We start from the raw sequence: 18,789 nt of genomic DNA, 5'->3' as shown, positions 1-18,789 counted from the left end.
CATTACGTGAGGGAAGACCATTTTATCAGTTCAATCATGTGTTTTAAATTTAGTACATATTGGTAAATGCTTAGTTGTTCTAAAAAGTTTGAGTAATGGATTTGAAATCTACTTAAAGCATGGGTTCTCATGTCATAATTTTGGCGTCACAACGCGCTGACAATATCTTTAAACTCACAGGCACGATGTGTACCTTATCTCCTATCACAATAATGTGAAATGAATTACTAATCACCAATATAAATGCATCTAATATTCAATGCGTAGCCACATTTTGTTAGGTGGTGAACTGTTTTTTAGTTATCAAGAAATTTTTCCAGGCAACCCTTTCTTTTTGTTTCCCTAACTTGTTGCAATTTGTATGCCTGTGATATACTGTCAGGTCGTATTCTAATTTTGTCAGCATATGTATGTACTATTGTCAAGCATCTTGTTATCGGACATCGATTTCATATATGAAAACTTGTGTAGGTCTATGACTCATTTAGCAGAGGAGATCCCATTATTGACTCATCAGCATCGAGCTGATACGATATGGCGTCAGTCGGTATGAATTATTTACCGGTAATCGATATTTGAATACTACACAAACACTGTAGTTGTTACATAATATAATGTGAAACTGTAAATGTTAGTCCATGGATCATCCTATTTGGACATTTCAATGGTTTAGACAAATTTCCCCAACTGTAAACGTTAGTCCATAGAGAGAGAACGAAGAATATTATATTAAATGGACCACTAGCTTAACCAAAAAAAAAAAAGGTTAAACAATTGATAATCATCAAGTTTAACAATTACCCCAAGTTCACGCTTATGATATTAATGACTAGAGTATCGAAGAAAGTTGATAATCATCGATTAGAGTTTAGAGTTTAGAACACAAACAATATCAATTATTGACAACGTGAGTATTTTAGATTGTTCGTTTACTTAAATAACTTTTAACTTATTTCATACTACAACAACTTGCATTAATATAGTTCGAGCGACATTTTTCATTTCAAAATAAAGGACTTTAAACTCTTCCAAATATATTCATTATATGTTATATTAGTCTGTAATATTTCATTGTATTCATTTGATCCCCAACTTATTTAATTCTTATCTCAATGATGAAATGACGGCTTAGTTATATTTTACGCCCTTCTAATTTAACTGAAAACCACATAAACCTCCATTGTAGTCTATAGTGAAGGGTACAACCCAACTTCGTTAACAAGTGTACCAAACATTTTAAAACTTATATTAGTTTTGATGGAGCCTTTTATTTCTATGTCATGACACTGCAAATCTGTCTCTGTATGTATTTATCTTTGTACATTTACACCACTTACGCACTATGCACCACTAAAATGTTGGTTATCTCACCCACTGTTTCAGTTAATAGAAGATGGGTTCATTATGAAATTTCAATTGTCATTTGTACAAGCATTATGTCTCTTACACACAACGTTGTCTTGTGCAGGGGAAAGATCTGCCGAAATTGAAATGCCGACGATCTGATTCCGGAATATGGGACACCGCCTTGGACCATAGAGTCCTACGTTGCCTACTCTGTGCAGGGTTCTACGGGGTGTATCAGATTGGGCCTATTCAATTGGACCACCATCTCGTTACAACTCTCGTAGAGAGGTGGCGCATAGAGACACGCACATTTCATTTTCCTGCTGGAGAGTCCACAGTTACATTACAAGATGTGGCTATTCTATTTGGCCTACCGGTTGATGGACACACAGTCACTGGAAAAGACCTAGGAAAGAAGTTGGATGATTTGATAGCGCTATGTGTGGAGTTGTTAGGAGCAGCACCTACAGCAGAAGACTTCATAAGCTTATCGCTTAAGTTGAAATGGATATCAGAGCATTTCCGTCACCTTCCACATGATGCATCCGATGAGACAGTTCATCATTATGCTCGAGCCTATATTTTATGGCTTATTGGGGGGTACTCGTCCCCGATAAGTCACAAAATATAGTCAAGATAATGTTTTTGCCACTACTTAGAGACTTTGACCATATCCAGGAGTACAGCTGGGGTGGTGCCACATTGGCATGTTTGTACAGGATGTTGTGTCGGGCAACTAAGGCTGATACGAAGGAGATAGTTGGCCCACTAGTGTTGTTACAAGTGAGTTGCAATGACTTGTAGTTTTATCTCATATTCTCAATTGCCATGTTTTCTAAAGTGCCTACTGTAATAAATTAATAATGGCATCATTCATTGTAGGTTTGGGCGTGGGAGAGATTGAGCAGGATCGCCCCTAGTCAGAAGTGGAACATTGCTGCTGGCGAGCGTGCCATAGGGGAGGCCAACCAGCTGTTACCACCTGGGCCGCGAGCTTGCAGGTGGAGGGTTCCCTTCAGCCATGAGGTGATATCGACTAATGTCAGTGTTATCTTCCGGGACCAATTCGACCGCATGGTGGAGGGGGAGGTTTGTAATTTGTTCATGTGAATTTACCCATTTTTTTGTTTGTCAACCTCCGTTGTACGAATAGATCTCTAAATTATTGCATTGCTATTGTAGTTCATATGGGAGCCTTACGGGACGGAGGATGACGTCATGACCAGCTTCCCATCGTATTGTACCGTTGGTCGAGACATATGGATGGCGCGAGTGCCACTTATATGCTTCGATATCATTGACTGGCATCTCCCCAATCGGATGCTTAGACAATTTGGACGAGTTCAAAGTGTGCCTGATCGCTTTGACGCCCACTTGGCTATGCATTTTAGAGATAGGCGTGGCAAAATGGCCATTGATTGGGCAAAGGAATACCAAACATTTATTGGTGAGTGGAACAACCGATGCAACACCATTGTCCATGCTGAGAGGAGCAATGAAGTGCTTACATCTTCGGACCCATACATGTTATGGTTTCGCCGTCATACACGTCTAGTACTTAGTAATCCGAGTGACATTGCTGCCTTCGGATACCAAGGCGTCGGGGGTAGTTTAGAGGGATTGGTAAGTTATTTATATTCTCCAAAACAACATTTGCTTAAGTTTGTGTATGTTTGTTATTTGGCATTGATGGTTATGTAACACAACTACCATTACATTACAGGTTCGTAGAGTTGCGAGGGCATATCACATGGCAGATGCTGCCCATATTACACGCGATGCTAGAGAAAAATCGGATGCCATTGCCGAGATACGGGAGTTATTGTACGATGGTTTGCAACAGGCACACCGACGTGACCGACTAGATTTCTGCCACTTTGGCGAGGATCCTTATATGGGGGTAGATATTACAGTGACATCAATGATGCACCCGAATATGCCATCCACTGAGCCATCGACATCAATGCCATCGACATCAATGCCTCCACCGCATTCTACCGCACGTCATGCACATCAATTGGACTATTTCGATATGGAACACTTTGGTGAGGGGCCTTCCATGGTCCTGTCCCCTCATGGTCCATCTACAGCAATGCATACACCGCAGACTTCCCCACCTGAATGTACCAATTACACATCCCAGTTTGCCCCTGAGGTAGATCCTCTAATGTCTGAACATACTTCCACACACCTTGGCCATATATTGGACCCCTCCTAGTCACCACCCCCATATAGGATAGTAGTTGGTACCCCGGTGACTCCCTTAGCACCACTGACTACTACATGTCTGTCTACTATGATTCCCTCTGCGTCGACATTGACCGCACCCGATCCTTTCACAATACCATCATCTCCTACACCACATATAACCTTCACCTACCATGTTGATCCATTCATTACGCATGACTTCCACATTGACGGGGAGGGGGAGGGCCAGGTCCATGCACTTACCAGAGGGACAAGTAGGGGTAGAGGTTGTGGCGGCCGTCGTGGTGTAAGTAGAGGGCGAGGGCGACGCCAAGCAATAGACCATGACAATAATGCAGTGGATGATGGCGTTTCACAGCTTAGTGCCGTATGTGAAAGTGTGCCGGAGGTGGTATCAAATGATTGTACTGCAGCCATTGGTGATGTGCAGCCAGCTTCTATAGAAGTGGGTGAGGGAGTCGTACGTGCGGCAGCGCAAGATATACTGAGAGTATATAGTAAGAGACCTAGGAGACAAACCCATGGAAAGGGTTGTGGAATAGGGGGAAAATTAGGACATTAGGAACAACCAGCATTGGTAAGTATATTCAAACATTATGTTCAGGTGGTGTTTTCACGTGGATTAGTCTACATTGTTTAAGTTATGGCTTATTATATAGTTCTGGCTTTTGGCTTATCTTATCTTGTAATTGTGGCTTATTTTATAAGATTCTAGATGCTGATGCTGCTGCTGCTGCTATTTTTGTTACTATTTTGAAGGAAGGGGTAGCTGCTTGCTGTGTTGCTGGTTGCTGGTTGCTTGCTGCTTCTTCGTTCTGGTTACTGCCGACTGTGTGTTGCTACTGCTGGCTTGGATCAGTGAGCTGATAATTGGGTATGAATTTTATGGCCTTAAAATAGCTTTGGATGTGTTGCAGCTCCCCACTATTAGCTAAAGAAGTCAATGAATTGATATTTTACTGTTCTGTGAAACAAGAGGTTATATATTTATATACATTAGTTAATTTTTTCTTCTTACAATTTACTACCCTTAATGGGTAGTCAGTTGTTTTGGTTGAAATTGAATAGCCAAGCTGTCAACCCTAAATTAATTTTTTGTGCACTTCTAGGGTCAGAGCCAGATTTCTTACATCGTGTTTGTGGAATATAATTTAATATTTCATGTGTTTTTAATTGAAATATACCTTATAATGTGGGGCTTTTTAAAAAATTTTTCCATCTCTGTGCTTTTGGCGTTTTAAATGTTGTCTACCACTTAGGCCTCGTTCGGCTTCGATATCATTGTAGCCAAAAAGTCAAAAAGTCACTAAAAAAAACTAAAAAGCCAACCACTAAAAAGGATCCCAACAGAGTGCATTAAAGTGTTGCAAACTCTGTGATATTTTAATCCCCACCACATTGCTTCTCAATTTTTATATATTGACATGCACTCATAGCATTTATCAAATTGTTGCCAGCCTATATTTCTTGTCATAACTCAACTCTTGTTTGCTTGATTCTGTTCATTCTAAAAAATGTTACCTATGGATTGGTTTTATTTATCCATTTTGTGAGTCCATATATAGTTGATTAGAAGTTAAGTTCCTTACCTTGTCATTGTTGATTGATGGAAAAACATATTGTCTCTGCTCTCATATAGGACGATGATGGAAATCTAGAGGCACTTAAAGTTGGTGCTGGTCAAGAAAAGCAGAATCTCTCTAAATGGTGGAAATTTAGAATTTAATTGACATTATGTAGTCTATATTGGTCTTGCAACATCAGTCTAGGTTTGAGTATGAGAACATAACCCTGCTACTTCTGCTTATTCTTTATCATTGTTTTTACTTTTTGAATCTTCCCAGGTTGCATGATACTCAATTGGTTTTGTATCATTCTCAGTTTGCGTTACATATGTTTGAGTTGTAATTGTGTGAATTCATGCACAGAATTGAGTTCAGGTTGTTTTGGTTTCAGATTTTGGTCAACGTGCAAAGGGTAAATCACCAGGAAAATAGATCAAAATCGTGCTTTTTGGGAAGAAATCATCCAAATCTAATTTTTCCAAAGGAAGAGAGGTACTGTGAATGTATTGATCAATGGGCAGCTAAATTCTTGGATGGGTTGTAGCTTGAAAATGGATTGAACTTAATGAAAATGTCTATTTCTCATAACCCTTTCTACCAGTTAATACTTTTAATTTCTTAGTTTTAACTTACGTTTGCAATTGTTTCAACTCAACAAGATTTTCCACGCATATAGAAACTGTTTCCTAATATATGCTTTGCAACACTTAACGATAGGACATGACATGCCTTCTAAGGGAAGAAAATTAAAAAAACCATATCTCCTAGACTGTTGCTTTGCCAAAGAGTGGCACCATTGTTACCTAAAGGCTTTTAGAAAATTAAATTTGTAGATTGATCAAGGTGTTAATAATTGATCTAGGCTAACATTGTTCACTAGAAAATGGGCATATGAAGTTGCAAAGTTAGACATAATTTTTAAAATCTTCACTAGAGGCTTTTAGAAGTTCAAACCATTCTGACGACATGATTTGGCAACAGATAAACCTGTGACATAACTTGGAAGAAAACACAACTCAATCAAATTAACTATAGAAAGCTCATTAACTTTTGAATTTTTTGCACACCTCATAGTTGATGGTGAGGAGGTTTAAGTTTAAAAAGTAGTAAGTAATAACTAATTGTTAGTATGTACCCATTTCAATTACATATTGGTCCCTTGATCTCTGGTTTTTTCCTTTGTAGCCCTTTTGTTTCATATCTGCAGGGGACTGATTACCTCATTTTTTTGGGGTCTTTTATAGCTTCTTGCTTCATCCCCCACTGCAAAGTCTCTACATCTACAGTATAATTCCACAGAACCCAATTCAGTCCTAAACTGGTTAGAACGCTGGTCAACATCCCTCTTGTGGAAACCAATTCCCTCAACAAAGAAAGTTGCTGGCTCAAAATCCTAGAAGAAGAAGGTTAACCCACAAACTGTTGACCCTAAAACAGGTAGGGTAAAGCTTAGTGTCCAGAGGATTCCTTCTTTAAACCTTGACCATGTCTCGACTCAATCCACTTCTGAAACTGAGAAACTAAGACGTAACCTTCGGAAAGTCTCGAGTCATCCAGTCGATTCAGTGCAGGAACATCCGCAAAATGAGCTTGAGAAGGTCAAACGCAGTCTGAGAAAGGTTCACAACCCTAATACGGAGGGCACCATTCAGTCTGAGGGTGACAGTGAGAAGCCAAAGTATGGTCTTCAAAAGGTTTTGAGCTTTTCAGATCAAAATACTGTAGAGGAGAACATCAGTGACTCCGGTGAGAAGATAAAGAAAGGAACAACTGTCACTGTGTCCAAACTGCCTGATATAGAAGCAACTCTAGAACCACCAGTGGTGATTGAGGCAAATGATTTGTTATGTGATGATCAAACTGCAATAGAATCCCAGCCTCCAGAAAATAGTGGAAAACATGAGGGTATTCCTGTGACAAATGGAGAGTTAAGATCTAGGGAAGATATAACTGTCAATGAGAGTTAGAAATCAGCCCAGACGGCTTCTTCTGCAGCAAAGCAGGAACGTGCGAAGAATGGGGTACAAAACAGACCTCCAGTGCCAAGTTATATGGCAGCAACTGAATCTGCAAAAGCAAAACTGAAAGCACAAGGCTCGCCAAGGTTGGACCAAGATGGAATTGAGAATCAGAATCTCAGTAGGCGTCATTCTTTGCCAGCTTCAACTAACAAGAAAACAAATTCGTCGTCGCCAAGGGCACAGAGACCAATACATTCGGGTGGAAAAGGTGGAAACAAAAGTGATAGATCTATGTTGTCATCTAGAGATGGAAATGGTAAGAAATGGAAGAACTCAAAACTTAATTTATTTTTTTTAATCTTCCCATGCATAGCTATGTTCATTTCTGTTTTTTTTTTTAAAAGTCTTTTGGAAGCATTTCCTGAAGCATTTATGAGGGTGCATTTGATAGAGTGAAAAATATGATGGAAAGTAAGGTGATAGAAAACTAAGGTGCAAGCCCTGACAGGCTAACTATCCAAGCACATGGCCAAACCATCAGACTACCTCCCACTTGTCAATAGGCTAGTCATCTGCATCTTTCTGATTTATTTGATTTGAGCTGTCAGGATTGAGGCCTTACTTTTGCTATGTAATAAATCTCATTAATTCCTTCTACAGTTTAGATTGTGAGGTCCAACTTATTAATATCAGGGGATATGAGTAATGTATTTACACCATAAAAAAAACAATCTTCTATGAGCAAAATGTTTGTAAACAGCAGAAAAGCGATCTTCTATACGAACTATGTTTGTTAACATGAATAGAAAGTTGATTTTGTGGCTTATATGAAGGTTAACTATATGACATCTGACCTTTTCTCTTCCTCCTAATTTTGTTTCCACTGCAAGGTTGATGTTATTATCCATTTTGCTGGATTAAAAGCATTTGGTGAAAGTGTGTTGAAACCGTTGGTGTATTATAATAATAACCTTATTGGCACAACCACTTTGTTGGAAGTTATGGCTGCCCATGGATGCAAAAGGGTATTTTTCGTGTGTTTTATTTTCATATTAGAGTTCACATTACATAGGTTCTAGTCTGATTTACTAGATGTAGATATTGATCGGCAAATAAATATTCCATCTCAGAAAGTTTGTTTCATTTTATGGCTTTGGGGCTTGACTATATTGTTTAACTGCATCTCTCATCTCCTTCATGTTGTCACATGATTGTCAGTTTCTAGTTTGCCTCCCTCTTTGGTGAATGTGATGCAGTCTAACCGGTCACTGGCATAAATCAACTAGTTATTTAGAAAGTATTTCTGCCCCAGGGGCCGTTCGTCATTCCCTTTGCTTCCACTGAAGGTAGAGAATGGACATTTTGCTCATTTTAGAGCAATAAGTAAAACTATTAAATTTTCTTTAAGGGTATTTGGGGACTTAAGTATATGTATTTTGGACCAGGTCTGGTACTGCTCCAGCTTAAGTAGAACTATTATAGTGCTGGAATTTGGTTACATTGTATGTATTGTAGAGCAAGTCTGGTACTTCTCTGGCTTTAAGAAGAACAATTGTAGTGCTGGAATTTGTTCCTTCACAGCCTTTATAAGCTGAATAAACCATACCAAACTAAACCTTGTGTCCCAATAAAGTCGGGTTGCTTTAGTTAATTCGTTTTTTTCACTATTCTGCTATGTCAAATGAGTATATAAGCTTAATATATTTGTTAATTACTATATAAGCATAATATGTTGTTCATTACTATATAAGCTGAATAAACCATACAAAACTAAACCTTGTATCTCAATCAAGTTGGGGTGCTTTAGTTTATTCTTCTGCTGCTAAATTGTTTCTAAATCCGAATGATTACGGAAATAGAAAGAAAGAAAATCACAAAAAAAAAAGAAAAAAGAGTTGCAGCTCCTTAGTATTATAGAATTGAAATTTCATAAAAATTATTGGAATTTTGTCTTTTACTGTAAAGGTAAACCATTTGGTTTGTCAGCTTGTTCTAGTGGGATAGTTCTGTATGTTTCCCTGATATTTAAAATGTTAAAGATATTCAGGCCTTAACATTGTTCCATCCATATATTTGCTATTTTGGTTTCAATGACATTTCTTTTTTTATTTTCCCCGGTTGATTTAAGGCACACTATCCATTTATTTACTTTTTCAGTTTCGATCAAATGTTCTTTGTTTCCTAGTTGAATTAATCCATTCATACAATTTTCAATTGTTCATCTTCGCATCACTGGGAAACATCAATTTATTTAGTGTGATCATTAAAGCAAACTCATTACCTATGTGAGTAGGGATGTAATATATTTTTTTTAAACTATATGTCAAACAAAAGCCCTCCATTACCAGGTTTCTAAGTATTTCTTATTTAAGTGCAGGACTATTTTAGCACTTTAGCTATGATCATTGATTAAATAAACTAACAGGACTACGTTCTGACTGTTTCGCTAACAAATAAGGTGTCTAATTCTATGCTGGTAATATTATTTTTCAGTCTTGAGATTTCTTCATGTTGTGATTTAATTTTATCAGCTTATTTCAATTTGGGTGAGTTGACTAAAGTTGTTCCCATAATAAACTGCTGCATTTCAGTTTGTGTTTTCATCATCCGCTACAGTTTATGGCTGGCCAAAGGTGGTACCGTGCACAGAGGAGTTTCCCCTCTTTGCAGCAAACCCTTATGGACGAACCAAGGTATATTTTGAGCAATGATATCATGCACATGAACTGAGAGCTTGGTTACCAAAGAAACTGATATATTTTGAGCAATGATATCATGCACATGCCGTGATACCCACCTCTCGGACACCAAATGGAAAATCATATTGCTGCGATACTTCAATCCTATTGGTGCACATCCTAGTGGTTATATTGGTGAGGATCCTCATGGTATACCAAACAATCTCATGCCGTATGTGCAACAAGTTGCTGTTATTAATTTTTGTTTATGGAGAACATGTCCAACTGATATGTTTTGTTAAAACATTTTTTTTTTTTTGTTTTGGTTTGAATTGTAATTGTTGGTTCGGATAGTATATGTATATGTTAGATTACACTATATTTATGGATTCTTATTTTCTTTGATATGTACGGTTAATAGTTAAGTTGTGTATATGGTTGAAAATTGAATGCTACAAGTTGTGGAGAAATATTTTTATTGAATGGTTGAGAATTGAATGAATGAATGGATGGATGAATAATTTTGTATATGCACAAGTTACAGGTGAGAAATAATTGAATGAAATAATTTTGAATGAATAATTGAATGAAATAATTTTGTATATGCACAGGTTACAGGTGAGAAATAATTTTGGATGAATAATTGAATGAATGAATGGTTGTGGAGAAATAATTTTGTTAATGTGGTTCTTATATGAATTCACCTTGTGTTGGTTCTACTTACTACCACAATGATTCTGCCTTGCCTACGACCACATTGGCCCTGACAGATAATTGTTTGAAGGGAACGGCCATATGTCAAATTTTAGGGTTTAATGTTAAGGGCTGGTGTGGACAGCTTGTGGTTTCACCATCTCAATGCCTGATATTTCCTGCTCCTAAGCCTTTCTTTTGTTGTAAGTATGACTATATACTTCAGTTATCTTTTTCTTCACGGCTGGCAACCAAGTTTCAAATTTATTTTGCATTTCTTCTTAGGTGTTGTCCCTGCATTTGTTCCCATTTTTGTCTCTCAAGATGTCGACACATTTGATGCTGAAGCACCAAACATTGCAATGCCGAGTATGTCACCTGCTCAATCTAACAAATCATCTTTGCTTACTCCTCTTGGTCAGCCTTTAGGTTCTTCTCTTTCGAGGCCATCAGGTCTTAGCCCTCCCCACAAAATTTTACAAGGAAACATCATGACAAATTCAATTGTTGAGGTATTCAAGCAGGCTGCAGTGCGCCTTCAGGATGATCTTCTCAATGTTTTGAAGTCGAAGGATTTTCATGATCATGAGTCTATGATCCTAGAGGCCTATTTCATTTTTTGTGCTCTAGATGCTTTGTTTGTTGATTCTCAACCCTTTAAAGAACAAGTGGAGGAATTTATTGGTTGTGCAGCATCACTTGCTGAAGTAGAATTGCCTATTAACAATTTTATGTATAATGATAAAGACTTGTTCCTTTCTTTATGGTTGCACCTCGTATTTATCTTGAGCTCTTTTATTCTGGTTTTTATGTTGAGCATTGACTTTAAAATCCCTTGTAAGACCAATCCAATCCAATATTTGTAAGACCAATTCGATCTCTCATTTCCAATTCCAAATTCAAACTTTTTTTGAATTCTCAGATCATTTTCACCAGGAATTACAAGAGGAAGAGGAAATCAGCCTTCAGAAAACATTGCTATATATAGCACATGTAATTTGAAGTCTGATTTAATAAGGTTTTGGTTTTGAGTAGTTGTTGTTGTTAAGGGTAGCTTATATTTTATTGAACTAGTAGGGTTAAGTGTGTTGGATTGAAGAAGTTTTGTTAGGCTGAATAGAGAAAATTAGGGTTACGGTTTATGATGGAAGATTGATTGATAATGGTGCGACTGTTGGGATTGACTGGGCAATTTCCTTGTTTGGGGCATTTTGAATATTTTAGTCCGACTTATAGGTTGTGTTTTCTACTTTATTCCCAATATAGGGTGAAACGGGTTTACCAAAACTGTTTTCATTAAAACTTTCTAAGCAAAACCGTTTTTGACAGCTCAGTCAAAAAGCTTACCTTAACTGGGGGTCCAATTGGAGGACTACTAAAGTTCAAACAGACGAACTACCGCCTTCAACAACACAGAAAACAGAACATGTAGGTTAGTCAAAAGCTGCCCTTAACTGGGGCTCCTCAAATAGTGACCTCTACGTAAAGAATTTCAATCTCCATCAGGAAAGAAGAAAGAGTCACTTTCCAATTCCTGGAAGTCCAGTCAAAATGATGACTCTAGTAAAGAATGGGAGGGGTCGACAGAAAACTAAACTTGGGGTGAACCTGAAGTTTATGAAATCACTACAGTTATAAGTACACAAATCCATTCATTGAAGTATTTGTAGAATTACTTGAACTATTCAAAAACAATTGACATATCTCCCTTCATTGATAAGTCGTGGATAAGCATTCCAAATCCATTACAACATAAATGGTTTGGTCATTCATCCAAACAATTTCATTCATTATCATCATCATCTGACATCGCAATATCAGATTCATACATAACATCCATGCTCCAGGCGAAGTACTGGTGTGCATCATCCATTAACCCATCTGCGGCACGCTCATTTGCGTTCTTCATTAGTGAGGACCTTTACAACCGTTGGGTCATGTGATTAACTTCGTCGCGGATACGATGCAATGCCCTTTGCAACAACTGTGGAGTGTCAGTTGGCATACGCATGGCTAACCGGCGAGGAAATTTAATATTAACTTCACGACATAACTCAACGAGAACGTTTGCTCAAATTATGCGAAATTCCCACTCAGCTTTCATGGTATTGACGGTGGCACGTGGGTAACGTAAATTTGGATATAATGGGTATTGAAATTCATCTCCATCTGCAACCCAATAGCGACCCATTGCTGAATATAGATCAACCACCGTATATCTCATGATGATATCGCTCGAAATAGCTGTAAAACTTTTGTTGTGGTATGATGCGATATTTATACCATATATATACATGGTAGCTGTATGTATGAAATTATTGTAAACAACTATGCATCAGAGTTGTCACGTCAACTTTTATGACCTGAAGAACTATGCATCAACTTGATTGGAGTTGTCACTTCGACTTTTATGAATTGCATAATTTATTGTTATTCCAAAACAAAAAGTAAAAAATTTGTGAAAAAATATTTCAAAAAATTAATAGAGCGAGTGCAAAAAATTAATAGAGCATTTCCTGTTCGATCACATGCATGCCACTGGCCTTATACGGTGCATTTGGCTGCCAGGACTCCACTGTTGTCAAGTCACGAACGAATCAAAGGCCTGTAGCATCGGCTGTGGTGCCGCAGATGGTGTCAGCCTGGCTAGTGAAAAATGTAACTTTACCTTCTTTCAAAGGCAAGTTGAAAATTAATAGGTTGTTTGGGATGATCTAAATAAGTGTATTTTTTGTCTTTTTACAATATGTTTCTACAATATATTTTTCTACCCATTGTTCAAACCACTTTTTCTACAATATTTTTTACTTTTATGTATGTATTAATTTTTTGAAATATTTTACGATCCAAAATTTTTTAACTTTTTAGGTGTATTGAAATATTTATTAATTTATTGTTATTTTGTTCTGACACCCCCTCAAAATTTTTATGAAATGCATAATTCATATGCACACAGTAGGTATGGTACGATAATAAATTATAGCTCGGCGCAGTGATACGTCCAACATTTCTCAGTGATGCTCGCCAGTGACTTGAACAGGCATAATAATTAGGATGCTTTATTTTTTCCTCGGATGCTATGTGACTTTGTGTAGCGATGCAGTTGTAACGCCCTCAAAATAATAACATTAAACCCATCAAATAAGACATTCATTGACAAATGAAATAACCATATTCTTCCATTCCTTCAGATTCTTATTACATAAGTATTACATGTTAACAACAAAAGCAAAATGCCCTACGGGCTTACAGCTTTCCAAGTTAACACTTGGTTACACAAAAAGGAGTACTAACTCATTCACTTTAAGCCCTTGGCTTGTATTTACATGTAATACATCAAAAAGTAAAACGACAACATATGTCCGCCTCTAGCCTCCCAGCTATGCCCTTGGAGGTGGCATGCTTCCTGCACCTGAAAATGATATTCCCATATAGGGTGAGCCACAGCCCAGTAGAAATACACTAAACCAACCATGAACAATGACTAAAATATTAGCAATTGATAGATGGCCAACACTGATACAATCACATAAATCACATATTTATGTCATACGACTTATAAGTCCAAGTTTCCTTTCATTTTTCCCTTTTTCAACGGATAGACATATAAGCACTACCTACATTCTCAACAGATATGTATAACAACAATATCCACAGATAAGCATATAAGCTATATCCACATTCTACAACAGATATGTATAACCACAATATCCACATTCACAGATAAGCATAGAAGCTGTATCCACATTTCACAAAGATAAGCATATGAGCTCTATCTTCACTTCTCTAGACAAGCATATGAGCTGTATCTACGGAGTTCATCCCCTATCTTCTCCCAACACTATCCGGTTTAGAGGTACATCCCCTATCTTCCTCTAAACCGCGGAGTACATCCCCCATCTCCTCCTCTACACATAATACGTATACAAACACATTGGTTCTATATACAATCACTCAATACATACAGTTAATGTATTCTAACAATCGTCAAATTCCATGACACATTCCATTGATTAGTTTCAGTTTGCCTAATCTTCATGCATTGTCTACAACAATCACGACTATCCTCCACCGATAGCCCAAAGCAGTTATTTCTAAATAGAAAATAAATGCACAATGGATATTCAATCAACATTTCATTCCCTCATTTCTCACAATTAATTATCCCAATTAATCAAACAATGTAATTAGGTCAATTTCCATAATTAACATTTCAACCCTTAGGTCCCATTTTCATCAACAATTCAACTTTCATTCCATTTCTCTATGCCAAACATGCATCTAGGTTTATTATGAGTAAAACCCCAACTTTTGTAAATTAGCACAAAAGCCCCAAACTTTCACAAAATTACCAAACCAACCCCAACATCTCAAAATACCAAAATTTAAAGACAAAATCCATAGAGAGGAGTAGGATATCCCTACCTCAAATTCGGAGTCCCAAAGGAGAAGACAACAAAACTCAACGTGCTCCAAAACCCGAGATTTTCAGATTAAAGAGTAGCCCTCGACGATCAACAACTTTTTTGTAAAGGCCAAAGGTGAGCAAATCACTCCTACTAGATCAAAACCTAGAAAGAAGGTAGAGTCTAGAGTGAGAGGCTCAACAATGGTGATTTTGGAAATGTAAGAGAGAGAAGAGAAAGTAAAAAGTGATTTGGAAAGTCACAATTTCGGGACTTAAACCCAATCTCCCGCTCGAGCGTAAAACACCCCGCTCGAGCGTCACTCACAGACTCCCGCTCGAGCGTCCAGACTTCCGCTCGAGCGCCAGATGCACTCTCCCAGCACTTATACAGAACCAGGCCTCCGCTCGAGCTTCCAACTCTACGCTCGAGCGTACAACGCTGCACAGGGAAAAATACTGAATGGGTGTAATCTCCACTCGAGCGCCAGAACCCCCGCTCGAGCGTATAGGCAAAAATCTGGGCAACTAGTTTTGGTTTCTAAACTCAACCAACCTGTAACAAACCCGCCCAACACATTCTATAACTCAAATACGAAGTAAAAAGAATGTAAACAAAATAATAAACGACTACCAACACCCACGAACACATGTCCGGATCACGGTATAACAAGGGTAAACCCGGGATCGCTATAGCAGTGATGCATCTGACTTTGTGCAGTGATACAGTGACGGATGTGACTTTGTGTAGTGATACATAGATGCGTGTCACTTGATGCATATGATTTTATCTGACAACCACGTCCGTGACTACATCGTAGGTACACTTCATCACGGGTACTCAAGATTGCATGAAATGAATAACATAAAATAAAATCACGGCTATCACTTCTTCCATAGTGCCCCAGCATGCATTATCGTCACTAGATCATCTCTAGTTAACCCCCACTATGATGTCTATAAATACCGAATAACAAAAGTATGATGTTTGTTCAAGTCATAACAATAGTAATATATCTACAATTACTATTATTATTTGTTTGTTCATTTTATGAACAATGTCTTCAAGAGGTGCAGGAAGTTCACGCTGGCAAAGAAATCCGAAAGTGTGGCTGCTACCTCCATTTACTTATGACTACAAGAGCGAAAAGTACTCGAGTCTGAAGGATTATTATGCAGGTATCCGAGCAGAATGGGCGTTCAGGGTAACAGAGCAAGAAAGATTGTTTAATGATCTACGTAACTTTGGGGCACCGGTACCTCATCGTCGTTCATTGACCATGGCTAGACGAAATGTGAGTGACTATGAAAAAGCAGTTAGCAGAATTAAGAAGGAGAACAACAGAATGTTGATGCGGAGATGTCGACATTTCATGCTTCAGCTAGCCACCGAAATGGTAGAAGCAAGCAACAGAGATTTGGCAGTGATTGAGAGAAATAATGTCTTAAACAATGAAAAATATCTCTCTGACTACTACATGTCAGATGAGGAATGAGAAATCAAACACCTTTATCTTTCATATATGTTTGTATGTTGTGTCGTATCTTCGTTACTGGAGTGTAAGACAATGTTGTTGTTCATCTAATGTACGGATGTATTTCAGATTTATACAAGTTCTAATGACGCTGATTTTATATTTTTCTTACGTTTCTTACATTTTTTACAAGTCTAGTTTCTTACATTTCTAGTACCTGTCTTTTTCCCAAAAATGTAAACAGCTAGACTTGTAACCAGCTCTAATGACGCTGATTTTATATTTGTCGAATCTATACCGAAAGAGAACAACACTTCTGAAATTACTGTGTAACACCAGTTTAGTTGACAGATTTGAATGCACCAGTTTTTTGGACAGATTTCAATGCACCATGATATTCACAAACATTGGTTGCCAAGTACTCCTACCTAACCCAAGTTTCACTCACAAGATCCACCATTCTTTTAAAGTTCATTCCAAAAGCTGAGATTGTAAATGTTTCCCAAAATATTACAAATTGAATATTTAAAAGTTGATTTTAAAATAATTCCAAATGACAACAAAAATTCAAATAGTCATACTTTTCAATGAAATACAAATAGTTGGTCGTAACAACGAATGATACATAGCTAAGTGAAACACAACATTGCCTACATAAGCTTCCTTTTTGATTGCAGTGACAACTCATTTCTTATTGATATATGTGGGATTCTCAATTCAGAAAGTCACATGGCAACACTGAATTCACTAAAAAACTAGACTTGTAACCAGTTCTAATGACGTTGATTTTATATTTTTTGGATTTATACCAAAAGAGAACAACACTTCCGAAATTACTGTGTAACACCAGTTTTCTGGACAGATTTGAATGCACCAATTTTCAGGATAGATTTGAATGCACCATGATATTCACAAACTTTGGTGGCCAAGTACTCCTACCTAACCCACGTTTCACTCACAAGATCCACCATTATTTTAGAGTTCATTTCAAAAGTTGAGATTGTAAATGTTTCCCAAAATATTACAAAAGTTGATTTTAAAATAATTCCAAATGACAACAAAAATTCAAATAGTCAGACTTTTCAATGAAATACAAATAGTTGGTCATAACAACGAATGATGCATAGGTAAGTGCAACACAACATTGCCTACATAAGCTTCCTTTTTTATTATAGTGACAACTCATCTCTTATTGATATATGTGGGATTCTCAATTCAGAAACTCACATGGCAACAGTGAATTCACCGATTTACCTTACAGTGAGCATGTCCTTATTTTGTCCGTATATGCAGATGGATTGTCAAGTCATGTGACTTGGTGGACAGGCTTTGGTTTTCTCGATTTTTTGCTCGATTTTTTATTGCAGTGACAACTCATCTCTTATTGATATATGTGAGATTCTCAATTTAGAAAGTCACATGGCAACAGTGAATTCACTGATTTACCTTACAGTGAGCATGTCCTTATTTTGTCCGTATATGCAGATGGATTGTCAAGTCATCTGACTTGGTGCACAGGCTTTGGGTTTCTCAATTTTTTGCTCAATTGTTTTATTACAGTGACAACTCATCTCGTATTTATATATGTGGGATTCTCAATTCAGAAAGTCACATGGCAACAATGAATTCACTGATTTACCTTACAGTGAGCATGCCCTTACTTTGTTCGTATATGCAGATGGATTGTTAAGTCATGAGACTTGGTGCACAGGCTTTGGGTTTCTCAATTTTTTGCTCCATTTTTTTTATTAAAGTGACAACTCATCTCGTATTGATATATGCGGGATTCTCAATTCAGAAAGTCACATGGCAACACTGAATTCACTGATTTACCTTACAGTGAGCATGCCCTTATTTTGTCTGTATATGCAGATGGATTGTCAAGTCATGTCACTTGGTGCACAGGTTTTGGTTTTCTCAATTTTTTGCTCGATTTTTTAACTATAGTGACAACTCATCTCTTATTGATATATGTGGGATTCTCAATTCAGAAAGTCACATGGCAACAGTGAATTCACTGATTTACCTTACAGTGAGCATGCCCTTATTTTGTCCGTATATGCAGATGCATTGTCAAGTCATTTGACTTGGTGCACAGGGCTTTGGGTTTCTCAATTTTTTGCTCGATTTTTTTATTACAATGACAACTCATCTCGTATTGATATATGTGGGATTCTCAATTCAGAAAGTCACATGGCAACAATGAATTCACTGATTTACCTTACAGTGAGCATGCCCTTATTTAGTCCGTATATGCAGATTGATTGTTAAGTCATGTGACTTGGTGCCCAGGCTTTGGTTTTCTCAATATTTTGCTCCATTTTTTTATTATAGTGACAACTCATCTCTTATTGATATATGCGGGATTCTCAATTCAGAAAGTCACATGGCAACACTGAATTCACTGATTTACCTTACAGTGAGCATGCCCTTATTTTGTCCGTATATGCAGATGGA

The 18,789-nt window shown here is 37.4% G+C and overlaps 1 protein-coding gene, 1 long non-coding RNA gene and 1 pseudogene across 3 annotated transcripts; all 3 read left to right on the top strand.

Annotated features, from left to right (window-relative positions):
* Nucleotides 1-1,355: 1,355 nt before the first annotated feature.
* Nucleotides 1,356-5,708, top strand: LOC114309340 (serine/threonine-protein phosphatase 7 long form homolog). The gene is made up of 8 exons (XM_082911721.1): nt 1,356-1,361; nt 1,469-1,947; nt 2,067-2,130; nt 2,230-2,436; nt 2,530-2,970; nt 3,071-4,132; nt 4,315-4,429; nt 5,195-5,708. Exons 1-6 carry the CDS (start codon nt 1,356-1,358, stop codon nt 3,563-3,565), a joined length of 1,692 nt encoding a protein of 563 aa, XP_082767847.1. The 3' UTR covers nt 3,566-4,132; nt 4,315-4,429; nt 5,195-5,708.
* LOC114320909 (protein IQ-DOMAIN 31-like) lies at nt 3,644-7,676 on the top strand (annotated as a pseudogene). The gene is made up of 6 exons (XR_014358037.1): nt 3,644-4,045; nt 4,264-4,373; nt 4,473-4,533; nt 5,195-5,262; nt 5,400-5,418; nt 6,365-7,676. The product of XR_014358037.1 is annotated as a protein IQ-DOMAIN 31-like (transcript).
* Nucleotides 7,677-8,394: 718 nt separating this feature from the next.
* Nucleotides 8,395-11,216, top strand: LOC145814599 (uncharacterized). The gene is made up of 2 exons (XR_014357913.1): nt 8,395-10,655; nt 10,738-11,216. It is a non-coding gene; the product is annotated as an uncharacterized LOC145814599 (long non-coding RNA).
* Nucleotides 11,217-18,789: the final 7,573 nt, after the last annotated feature.

Source organism: Camellia sinensis, unplaced genomic scaffold, assembly GCF_055761805.1.
Source record: "Camellia sinensis isolate YWXY unplaced genomic scaffold, ASM5576180v1 Unanchor12, whole genome shotgun sequence".
NCBI lineage: Eukaryota > Viridiplantae > Streptophyta > Magnoliopsida > Ericales > Theaceae > Camellia > Camellia sinensis.
This window is presented reverse-complemented; position numbering and strand designations above follow the sequence as displayed.